This window comes from Zea mays, chromosome 2, assembly GCF_902167145.1.
Source record: "Zea mays cultivar B73 chromosome 2, Zm-B73-REFERENCE-NAM-5.0, whole genome shotgun sequence".
Lineage (NCBI taxonomy): Eukaryota > Viridiplantae > Streptophyta > Magnoliopsida > Poales > Poaceae > Zea > Zea mays.
The window spans coordinates 223,685,481-223,697,195 of NC_050097.1; the positions used below are offsets into that span (position 1 = coordinate 223,685,481).

At 46.7% G+C, this 11,715-nt stretch overlaps 2 protein-coding genes across 4 annotated transcripts; one reads left to right on the forward strand and one right to left on the reverse strand.

The window, feature by feature from the left end:
• Positions 1-2,762: 2,762 nt before the first annotated feature.
• Positions 2,763-3,649, forward strand: LOC103649351 (transcription repressor OFP1). The gene has a single exon (XM_023301761.1). It carries the CDS (start codon positions 2,763-2,765, stop codon positions 3,462-3,464), a length of 702 nt encoding a protein of 233 aa, XP_023157529.1. The 3' UTR covers positions 3,465-3,649.
• Positions 3,650-5,867: 2,218 nt separating this feature from the next.
• On the reverse strand, positions 5,868-11,172 carry LOC103647943 (PAP/OAS1 substrate-binding domain superfamily). 3 transcript variants are annotated; one of them, XM_023301706.2, is made up of 10 exons: positions 10,587-11,150; positions 9,396-9,581; positions 9,139-9,231; positions 8,860-9,042; positions 8,648-8,750; positions 8,370-8,552; positions 7,867-8,187; positions 7,052-7,533; positions 6,247-6,785; positions 5,868-6,160 (listed from the first exon to the last, which is right to left on the reverse strand). In XM_023301706.2, the coding sequence occupies exons 1-9, from the start codon at positions 10,926-10,928 to the stop codon at positions 6,255-6,257; spliced, it is 2,424 nt and encodes an 807-aa protein (XP_023157474.1). In that variant the 5' UTR covers positions 10,929-11,150; the 3' UTR covers positions 5,868-6,160; positions 6,247-6,254. The 3 variants fall into 3 exon arrangements, with proteins under 3 accessions (XP_023157474.1, XP_023157473.1, XP_008670665.1); XM_023301705.2 differs by having other exon boundaries at positions 5,868-6,116; positions 7,052-8,187; positions 10,587-11,172; XM_008672443.4 differs by having other exon boundaries at positions 7,052-8,187; positions 10,587-11,172.
• Positions 11,173-11,715: the final 543 nt, after the last annotated feature.

The window sequence follows — 11,715 nt, forward strand, 5'->3', positions numbered from 1 at the left end:
TTGGTCGAGCTCGGACCTGTAAACAAAAAACATTCCAAAATTCAGAATTTAAAAGCAATATTCAAATTTATTTTAGATTCAATTAATTATATTTATAATTTCAGATACATAGTTAGAATTTTAAATACACATATCATAAATCAAAATGCTCTCATAAAATAATAGAATCTTCAATATTGTAGCTAAAAACAGACTGACTGTTAAAAACCAGTCCCTCAAGCAGGTTGTTACCGTGCCTACCCTTTAACCGGGCCAATCCATCTACCTGGGACAACACCACCTGGTGGCTCAGCAGATTTGGTCCTTGCTTCTAGTTCTAAGGAGCATGCAAAAGTGGCACCGGTGTCTCACCCTGCTGAAAATACGTACGACACCAGACTTCGACATAATATTCGCAAGCCCAAGCAATGCACATATGGCACTCTTACATACTCTATGGTACAGTCCTCTTATTCAGCTCCTACTTCTCACATTGTTGCTCTTAATGAACCTTTTTGGAGAGGGCTATGGATGATGATGAGTATTGTGCTCTCATTAAAAATGCTACTTGGTACCTTGTTCCTCCTCGACCTGGCTTGAATGTGGTCGATTGCAAATGGGTCTTCAAAATAAAGCAGAAACCTAATGGCCCGATTGATCGCTATAAGGCTCGACTGGTTGCTAGACGATTCAAGCAGCAATATGGTGTGGATTATGATGACACCTTCAGTTTGGTTGTAAAGCCCACTACATTTCCACTTCTTCTATCATTGGTTGTCTCTTGTGGCTGGGTTATTCAGCAAATCGATATTCAAAATGCCTTCCTTCATGGTTTCCTTGATGAAGACGTCTATACGAAGCAACCACCTGGTTTTGAGGATTGTGCTGTCTAGAGTATATTTGCAAACTTGATAAGTCATTGTATGGCCTTAAACAAGCTCCGCGTGCATGGTTCTCTCGGCTAAGCACTACATTACTTGCCTTGGATTTTTCGGCCTCAAAAGCAGATATAACTCTGTTTCTTTTTAACAAAGGTGGCATCAAGATCTATTTTATTATATATGTTTATGATATAATCATCATTAGTTCCTCTTCGGTGGCCATTGATCGCTTGCTTGGGCAACTCAGAGATGATTTCGCGGTAAAAGATCTTGGACCCCTGAGCTATTTTTGAGTGTTCAAGTACATCATCATATCGACAGTCTCACTTTAACACAACACAAATACATTCATGATCTTTCCCGAGCTAATATGCATGCTGCTAGTGTTGTTGTTACACCGATGGTCCCCGCTGAAAAGATTACTCTAACAGATAATGGAGAACCTTTATCACCAGAGGACTCCACTCGGTATAGGAGTGTTGTGGGATCCTTTTCCGGAGCACTTCAGTATCTATCGCTGACTTTACCATATATTTCGTTCTCGGTAAATTGTGTTTGTCAATATATGGCTGCCCTACTTCAGTGCATTGGACTGCAGTTAAACACATTCTTCGTTATCTCCGGGACACAATTGATTATGGCTTGCGTTTTATCAAGGATGGATCATTGCTACTTAGCACATTTTCAGATACAGATTGGGCTGGTAATTTGGATGGTCGACGTAGTACCGGTGGGTATGCCATCTTTCTTGGGACAACCTTATTTCTTGGAGTTCTCGCAAGCAAGCTATAGTGTCACGGTCAAGCACTAAAGTTGAATATAAAGTTGTCGCTCGTGCCACAATAGAGATCATATGGCTTCAGGTTCTTCTTCGCGAAATTGGCATTTCTCTTCCACGACCACCGAGCCTATGGTGTGATAACATAGGCGCTACATATCTCAAGGCAAAACCAGTTTTTCATTGTCGTATGAAGCATGTGGAGATTGATTATCATTTTGTCCGAGAGCGTGTTGCCATGAAGGTTCGTGCCATGTCGTTGAAGGATCAAGTGGCCGACATCATGACAAAGGCGCTTCTTACTCCGACATTCAAGCATTTCAGAAACAATCTAAACTTATTTCCACAACGTCCAGATTGATGGTATTAGATGAAAACACAATCTCTTACGTCTATTCCTAGATTAGAGAGAGTTGTGTCTCTCTACCGTGATTCCCGGTGGGTTACTTGTGGATTACGATCCCATGTATATCTCTATCTTATCTCTTCTCTGTAACCGCATATATCAACAATATATAACCACCGGTCGGGACCCCTTGAGGGCATAACCAATTAACAGATAGCAGAGCCTATAGTACAATCTATAGCTTTTGCGACAACAATCGATATAGGTGAGGAGGTTTAGAACCAAACATACTAGACGGCATTCGAACACTACAGTGCTGCAAATCAATCACTGCCGTCCTGCTCACAATCAGCTAGCTAGTATGTAGTAGGGTGTAACGGAAACAGTTTGATGAACCGCGGCAAAAGCTGCTGTTGTGCATGGTTTGCACATAATTCCAAGACATCCATTTCAAATTAATTGACTTCGTCCCTTGTCTAATCAATCAATCCATCCATTGTCCTAGCATCGAACCGGATGGGAAATGGTACACTGCCACTTGAATGATTCAAGCTCTGGAAAAAAAAACAGAGCTATAGCAGTCGCATTGAAAATTACTACAGTGTAATTGGAGCAGTGAAAATTACAGTGTAATTATCATTACTATCAACCAACATAGCAAACATGCAGGCAAAGACGGCGGCAAACTTTTCCGCCATAAAAAGCGCGCTAGTCACTGCTAGTCAAGGCTGTAGTCGCTGGCGCTGCCACTGCCACTGGCGGTTTCAGTTAGTGGAGGATGAACTCCTGGTTCCACTTCCACAGGCTGCGGCGCAAGAGAGCCGGGGCAGGGGCGATCGCGAACGCCGCCGCCGCCGAACCCCCGCCGCCACCACCCTGCTCGCCGAACAGGGCGTCCTACTACGTGCCGAGCCGGGACCGCGCCGTCCCGCGCCGCCCGGACAACAACCCCAAGCTCCGGGACACGCAGTTCCCGCGCAGCCCGCAGGCGAGCGACAATGTCTTCGACGTCGTCGCCCGCTCCAGCCCGGCGCCGGAGCTCAAGCTACGGCCCATCCTCACGAGGCCGCCTCCCAGGCCCGACGGCGGCGGCGGCGCGGCCGTGTCTCCCACGGGCAGGGTGCGCCCACCCCCAGGGTTCCACCACGCCGCCACGCCGGACCGCCGCAGGCGGAACAAGGCGGAGGAGGAGGCCTGCACGCGGCGTGCCAGCGGGCTCCGGCAGGCGTACGAGGGCCTGGTGGTGGTGGTGGAGTCGGCGGACCCCGAGGAGGACTTCCTGGAGAGCATGGCGGAGATGGCCACGGCCAACGGCGTGCGGTCGCCGCGGGGCCTGGAGGAGCTCCTCGCCTGCTACCTCGCGCTCAACGCCGCCGACCACCACCGCGCAATCGTCGCCGCGTTCCGCCGCGCGTGGATGCACCTCCACCTCCTGCGCCGCTGCATGCATGAGCACGAGTCGTGTGTCGTGGCAGATTAGCTCTACTCTAGCTGCTGCTGCTTCTTCAGCGATCGCGACGTGCCTGCTCTGCTGACTGCTGTATGATGCATGATCTGTTGGGTATAGCGCAGACTGTGCGTAGTTCTTGCCCAGAGATCGTCGAAAAGGCACGCTGCCTCGTTTTTTTCGTGCGTGGAAACTTCAGTTCAGCCTTGTTTGGTTCTTGTTGATGATGATTTGATGCTGCAAAGCTGAAGGATCCATCGATCGATCTTCAGGAAAGGGTGTCGACCGTGCGCCGTCTTTACAGATCGATTGATCAGGCTAGCTGCTCAACTCGTCTTTACAGATTATATTTTTGTGTTTATCTTTCTATGGACCTCCAGACATCCGAATCCATCCCTAGTCCAGGGTGCGAGGCCAGGCCCCCATGCTACTCTACGCTCGATGCTTGCTTGAGGTGTGAAATGGACGTGCCTGTGCGGTCTTGAATCGAGAGTAGGAGTAGCCCTGGCTGGCCGCTGCAGACTGCAAGTGAAGTGAACGCTGTTCAGGCATGGTCACCACTCAATTCCACAGGCCACAGCAACAAAGCGTTATCATGATTAGAATCGACTCATCGAGCAATTAGACCAGCAGCTGCAGGCAGGTAGGAGTTAAGGTTCCGCAGTGCAGTTGGAAGTCCACGGGGCCGAGAGAAGGCAGGCAGCCAGGGAAGGATTGGTGAGGCCATCAAAGTGGAATCAATTATTATTTTTCTATCAAACACTAAAAACGAGTTCAATTTAAATAAAGTAAGCGCTCAAACCAAATTCACATTACTAAATTAGTGATCTGATTTCAAGATGTTTCTAATACTCACACGAGACCAGCAAAACAAAAGGATCGTGAATCGGACACCGAAAAGTCCAACTCGGTCCAAAACTGTGTCACGAATAATAGTGATGATTTTATGAGCACGAAATTTTGTTCTCAAATGCGAAACTAAAGCAAACAAACTCCCATTGAGATAAAATGATTTCATGAGCACCAAATTTTATTCTCGAATGCGAAACTAAAGCAAACAAACTCCGATTGAGATAAAATTTTACACACACGTGAACAAATATGTTTCCAGGGTCTCCACAAATTTTTACCCTAATCGAACTTGTGAATCAATCGTAGATCTGAAAATACGAACATAATTGTGGTTTTTGTTAGGGTTTTCTAGAACGAATTCAAAACGAGATCAACTAAGATCACAATCACAAACTGCACCAACAGGGCGTAAGTAGTGATTCTAGTAGTATATCTCACCTATCAACAAGCCCCCAACCAAATCCTCTCAAGAGATTCAAAGGTTTTCCAAAAAAACACAAGAGAGGCCAAAGGAAGAGCAAGAGACCAAAACAAATTCAAATTAAAATTGAGATGGAGAAGTGAACGGACATTGTGGGTCGTACTGACGACCCTTCCTCTCATGAAACTTGTAGATCAAAAACATAATCGTCGATTACAATCATTGTGGATCTCTCGACTCAACCGGTGTATACCTAAAGAGAGAACTATGAGCTCTAAAATCTGAAGTCGCAACAAAATGGCAGCCAAGAGATGACTGTAACAACAACCCTCTCCTCTATTTACAGAGGATTGTTTCCATTTTTTAAACTACCATTATTTACATAGAGTGTATCCATTCCACTCGGGCGAAATGGACCAATTCATAGAGTTTTCGATCTTACGGTTACGTGCTTCACACGAAGTTGCTTCGTCTTTATGCACTATTCGTTGGGGGTGCCACATGACGCCACCGATTCCCACTGGAACCGTCGCCGAATTTTGAGGACCAAACTCCGCAAAATCCGTCATTCGTAGCGCTAGGTGGTTTTAAGGTCCAAATCGACGTGAGTATCACACCGCGTGCGCGCCCCACGTACTGGACACGTGTCTCGTCAGTCCTCGACCGCGCTGACAACGCGGCCCACTCCGTCATTGTCCTCGCACGAGTGAGTGTCGCAGATGTCAGCCATCACGGCCGGTGACCCGACCTCACCTGCTGTGACGCAGCTGGAGGCGCAGCGCTCGTGATGATGGACCTGACCTGATGGCGACGACGAGAAGGCCGCAGTAGGGACTGCGCAGCGTATGGGCGCCGGCCGAGCCGACGCTGGGAACGGAAATCTCCGACTGCCCTGCAAGGAATGTCTCGCTTTCAGCTCCTTTGAGGAACCATGGGAATGGGACAAAGTAGGTTTCGTCCTTCAATTTCGTGTCAGGTGGAGTGGAGCAGTCGAGCGACTGGCCATGGCTCGCCGTTGGCAGGCCGGCGAAACCTGACATGTAGGCCCATGGCCGTCCGCCCTGCAAATGAACGTGTGGGCCTTAAGTGAGGCATGCAACGGCCTCTCTGCGTTTTTCTTCGTTTTCTGCAGCCACAGCCTCCGATAGGGTTTCATTTCCTGATTATCTCCAACAGCTTATTCATTCTTATACTTATATATAAATTTTACTTTACGAACAGTGCTGTCTACAGTATAGAATAGTACAAAATAATATTTTAAAGTAAAATTTAGATAAATTGTTACAGTGCTGTCTACCTGACATCCAACTTCTACCACTACGATTACACTGTCCTGTCAGTCTCAACTCTCAACGGCAACCAGCTTCATCTCTTTCTCAGTTGCTTCTTCTAACCTGCACGTTTTCTTGCTTCTGGTACAACAAAACTTCAGAGACTTAATATCCGGGATCCTAAACTGTAACAACACGAACACCAAGCAGTAAATAACTTTGCAAGGTACCGATTTCATAAAATTCTAAAATATGAGATGGAAATGAATACCTGCAGCCTTAGTGGTTCTCGGCTCCTTCAGCTCTCTTTCTAGTGGGGAGCGCTGGGAATGCTTCCTCAAACTGTGTTGAAGTTGAGACAAGTCCCAACGAGAAAGGCCCCAAGGATCCAAACTCCAAACTTTCTGCCGCATGTAACAAATCTGCTGTGGCGGGTGAGGAAGGCTCGCAGATACGATTTCCTTGGCCGTTTTGAGCAAGTGCTATCCCTGATGACGATGATGGAGGCATTGTCTCTCTTCCTACTGCCAGCTGTTTGGTTCCACCTTCTGTTGCCACATGCTCCCTGAAACAAACGAAATCTGCATCCGGAACTGTGCTCTTGCCTGAATAGCCACTCTGCTGCACACTGTTTTGCTTCTTGGGCGATTGGTTCGTTGCACTTTGAGCTATGGTGTCTTCTTCGGTTTGTGAACCGGAAAATCCTTGCTCGGCTGAGTAATACCGGCGACCAGGTAACCTCTGTCTTTGTTTTCTTGCTCGTATGGTATCTCTTTCAAGCATGATACGCTCCCTGTATGTTTGATAACTCTGGAAATGAAAACATGAACAGGGATTGAATGAGTAACCACTTGAAGAAAGCTTTACCAAGAAACATAGACACATGCTTTCTGGTTATACACAAAAAAAACTACGCCACTGTGTAGCCTAACAAAACCTTTTATCTGCAATTTTTTTTCTCTGACCCTGCCCATTTACAATTGGCGCGCAAGAAATCATGCAAAAAGCTGGATCATTTACTGAAAAAGCGCAAATAAGGAAACAAACAAACAAGATCATGTGATGAGAGTCCGTACCACATTGGGAATGTATGTGCCGGTTCCATGCGTCTTAGGAGAGAAACAAAACCAAGAAACAGGATAATTATCTGAATTGGTTGAAGGAGATGAAGGAAATGTTGATCCATTGGGGGACAATGGCACGTTCTGCTGCCAAAACATATCCACTTGTGCCTCGCCATGTGATTGTTGTGAATCATCTCCTATGCTATGAGAACAATACACAGGAGATAATTTCCTTCTCTCGCTATCAGTAGATGAATCTAATGGCAGGCTTGAGGATCTAGTGCTAGTTTTTAACTTCAAGATCATGTCTGGCATATTGAAGGAATCCTCATCTAGCACATCAGCAAAACATGCTTCTTCAACAGCCTGTAGGAGTTCATCAAACAATGACTCCAGGTGGTACTGAACTTTGCGAAGGCATCCCAAGTACAACTCCAGATCACCTGAGAGATCCAGCATATTTGACAGCAACAAGGGTGGGAGTAGCTTTTTTCCTGCAAGGGGAGCAGTCCAATCTGACTCATCAACAAAACAAGAACTGGAGAAATCCAAGATATTTGCACTAGTCGAGTTAGCCAATCTATGCGATGGATGCCCTGCATAAATCTGTTGCGGCACATTTAATCTACTGATCTGGTGTAAACCTTCCTCTGCTGCATAATTCTCGAAGCACTCTTTACTGTTGCCATTACCATTATCTTGAGAAAAGGATGAGTGGCTCCTTGAACTTGCTGAAGTTTGTGGATTTTCTTTCAAATCAGATGCATATTCCATGAACCAGATTTTATTCCAAGGAAGATCCTGAAAAAGACCAGGCAAATACTTACCTGAATTCTTATGCACATCTGTCACACTCGAGCCCATGTCAGGCAGTTCTGATGAATGACATGAACTTCCGTTTTCACCCTCATTTATGCAAGAAGATTTAAACATCGATCCATCTTCACTAAGTGTACTCTCGGGACCAAGCAAGGGTTGGAATGCACTACTAGCGTCAATGTCTAGTCTTTCACCCTTTCCGTGTCTCTTCAGTGTATTTGAGAAAAATCCGTAAATTTCATCACAAATGTACTCGGATGGTAACAAGAGAATTTGACCAAGCTTTTGTGCTCCGAATGAGAAAGCACTCCGAATACGATAAAAGTTTGCTGCAAAGATTAGCATAAGTCAAGAAAACTTATCATAAGATCCTTCCAATAAAAGGATTTTGAGTATACGTGCAGGTGCAGCAAAAAATTCGGTAAACATCCCACACACGATATTTGGTAAACATAATAAATGAGATGACACAGTACAGAATGAAATGAATTAGTGCCTTCTTAATTCTAACCTTTGCTGACACTTCTGCCGAGATTATTATTCGCCTTGAGTGGATCGACTATATTTAAAAACTTCTGGCGAAATTGTGTGTCGCATCCGTCAAACTCATTTGGAATTACAACGAGTCTATCCAGAGAGCCTTGATGGAAGTCCTTGCCAAGCAATAACTCACCTTGTACTTCTGTGGGTTCCACTGCAAGTTGCCAACTTTGAATAATTAGACTAGAGATCATGCCACTGGTGATTCATCAACGAGATCACAAAATAAGCCAAGAGCATATAACTCACCAGTTAAGCTCGGCAATGATGACAAATCAACAGGACCATTTAAGCTAATGCCATATCGATCCCAGTCAAACTTGCTAAAATATTCCAAAAACTTATAAAGGACCTGTTAAATAAATCAGGTAGTACATGCAAAAGAAGTTAGTTGAAATATCGCATAAGCATATTTGTAAGAACTAAGAAGCCCAAAAGAAGGTCTGACTTCAGAAAATTACCTCCAGAGGTCCATGCAGAGACTTGTGGAACATATTGAATATGTAAAGAACAAGTGTTTCCAAGGCATAAGTAGATATCAGTCCATGATGGGCTCCTAATATGCGACTTTCGTGGTAGCACCAAGCCTTGGTTAACATAATGCTCCTTTTGAACAAATGGTTTTTCCCAACCTGACGGTCAACCTGAAGCAGCAGAAAGAGTAACTTTCTCAGCCTTCATTGTTTTCAAACCCCAAACGTGCGCATGTGAAAGAAAAAAAAGAATTTGCTTTTGCTTACCAGCTCAAGGAAGCAGAACGTGGACACACCGCCAATCTGGTTGAAAGAGACATCCACGATAATATTCTCAATCACACATTTTATGAGCTTAACCTAGTTGTAGAATAAAACCAAATTAAAGTTAGCACACGGGCAATATCAAAATGTGCCAACAAAAAAGTGATGTGTATCAAGTATATATATCAACTACTCTGACACAAAAGTGGGTTAAACGTTAAGATGCACATATATATATATATATGCAGAATGCACCGTACCTCAGCGTCGATGAAGTGCAGGCCTGTTAGTTTCAACTCAGCGTCACAGTTTTCCTGTTCCGACTGGAGCATGCTGCGAACATCGTCAATGAGTGTACTGTTTAACCATGTGTTCCCCAGTACAGTTATATCAACGTCGCCGTCGGGGAGATACGTCCTCAGCGGCACTGACCCAAACGCAAAGACCTGGATTATAAATGTTAATACAAAAACAATGTCATTTCAAAATGCGCGCGCTAATGGACAACAAACGACTAAATTAAGGAGAAAAATGTAACATTGCATTTCAACTAACATTAGTGGATCCGTGGTTGTGCTGTGCCTGTGCGTGTGTGCACGAACTACTGTCTACGGTGACGACGTACGAACGAACTCCTATAAACACCAGGATGATGCGTCTTATTACGTCTTTAATTGCAAACAAAACAGAAGTTTTCAGATCTCCATGCGTGCGCCAGAGTAGAATGCAGTAGCAGCCTAGAATTGGTGTAGGGCATGGAAGTATGGATAAAGCTAGAATTAACCCCAAATCCCAGCGGCTTGGTTAGGACTTAGGTGAAGGAGAAGTACGAGGAGCATGCATGGAATGGAAGCAGCAAGAGGCACGCATGCATGCATGAAGAAAGAGAGCCTTTTGACGCTGAGGGAGAAAGCTACGGCGCGCGACAGCGACGACCACAGTCCACGTCACGTCACTAAACGCACGTTGTTTTCTCGCGCAAGCGACGGCGAATGAGGCGAAGCCGACAGGTTTATCCATCCGTCGTGCCGTAAAAACTATACAATTAAAGGAAAAAAATAGATAGTCAACTGTAATCGGAAAAATAGATATATATGCATAGATAGATAGAGGATATTGTTATTATTTTATATTGTGTTATAATATCAGGCATAAAAAACGTTGTGTTAATTAATGGAAAAAAACGTTGTGTTAATCACGCATGCACATCCATTTCACGAGCACGAGGCCTGCCAGGACCCATGTCCTAGACGAAACGAAAGCGACGGCGTGCAGTGTACGCGGCGCGCGATGCGAGTCAGTGGGACAGGGGTTGCGGGCACGAGAAACTTCCGTTCGCGGAATGGGAGCAGCAAGCGGCGGCGCCGCCGCCGCACGGCATGGCAGGACAGGAAACGGAAAGCTAAACGGAGCGGAGGCGAAGCGGGCCGGGGGGCCACGCGCGCACGCACCTCGCAGCCGAGGGAGGATCCGATGAGTCGTGTGAGGTAGGCGATGACGTCCTGGCGGCGGCGCTCCGCCTCCCTGGTGGGGTGGACGCGCAGCAGCACCTCGCCGGCGGCCGCCTCCGCAACGCGCACCGCGTCCCGGCGGATCGCCGACGGCGGAGGCGCCCTCCTCGCCATCACCACCGCCAGCGTCTCCCTCTCGCCTGCTGCTGCAGCTGCCGCCGCCGCCGCTCCTCCCCCACCGCGCCTCCCCCACGGGGGCGCCCACCCGTCGCCGGCGCCTGGCACGAACCACCCGCCGTCTGCTCCCTGGCCGCGGCCGCCCAAGTACGCCGCCGCCGCCATTATTGGAGCGAGCAACAAGGGATCCGATCGGAGCGAGTGGAAAAGGCGCCCCGGGCGGAATCGGAGAGGGGTTTTCGCTGCCCTCCGACTCCGAGGCAGGAAAAGATTTCTCGTTATTCTTATTTTCGTTGGTCGTCTTCCCCTTCTCCTGGGGGGGGTCGACTGGGATCCAGGTGGAGTTGGTTTGGTTTGTTCGGTTGCGGCGCCTGCGGTGGGGTGTCTGCTGTCTGGCTAGCTGGGTCCCTTCGCATTCGCCTGCCGCAGCTGCTTATATAGGCGACGCGGCCTGCTGTGGCGTGGTACAAATAGAATAGACGATTCTACTTTTATTTACATATATAAAACTGGGGGCGGATATTCATTCGCTGGGTATCCAGGTCTCTGATACGACAAACGTCAAATAGGTAAGCGTATCCAAGTCATGCATGTGTCATGGTCATGGCTAGTGGTAGTAATATGGGCTGGGTTTTTTTTGTCACGAGCACGACACGAGAAATGGAGCCTAAAGTACGGTCCGACACGAAATAATAAGAGCTAGACCAACACGATCCGAAGGCGGGCCTGGGCCGGGCGTCAAATTCAGGCCCATCGGGCCCCCGGCACGGCCTACCCAGATGGGCCGGGCTTGAGCTGGCATGGCTCAATGAAGCCTAAGTTGTTTAATTACTTTAATTTAGTAAGCTACTGTTGTGATATTTGAAGTTTATGTGTTCAAATGATGCTAGGATTGTTTAATATCTTTAATTTATTAAGCTATGGACTTTATGTGGTTGCAATTTTTTGATTT

Excerpts from the sequence above, each read along its gene's own strand:
- LOC103647943 (XM_023301705.2), bottom strand. The coding sequence starts at position 10,928 with ATGGCGGCGGCGGCGTACTTGGGCGGCCGCGGCCAGGGAGCAGACGGC. Across the intron at positions 9,043-9,138 it reads CGTTCTGCTTCCTTGAGCTG|GTTGACCGTCAGGTTGGGAA; the intron begins GTAAGCAAAAGC and ends CTGCTGCTTCAG. Across the intron at positions 8,751-8,859 it reads CTCTGCATGGACCTCTGGAG|GTCCTTTATAAGTTTTTGGA; the intron begins GTAATTTTCTGA and ends TTTATTTAACAG.
- LOC103649351 (XM_023301761.1), top strand. The coding sequence starts at position 2,763 with ATGAACTCCTGGTTCCACTTCCACAGGCTGCGGCGCAAGAGAGCCGGG.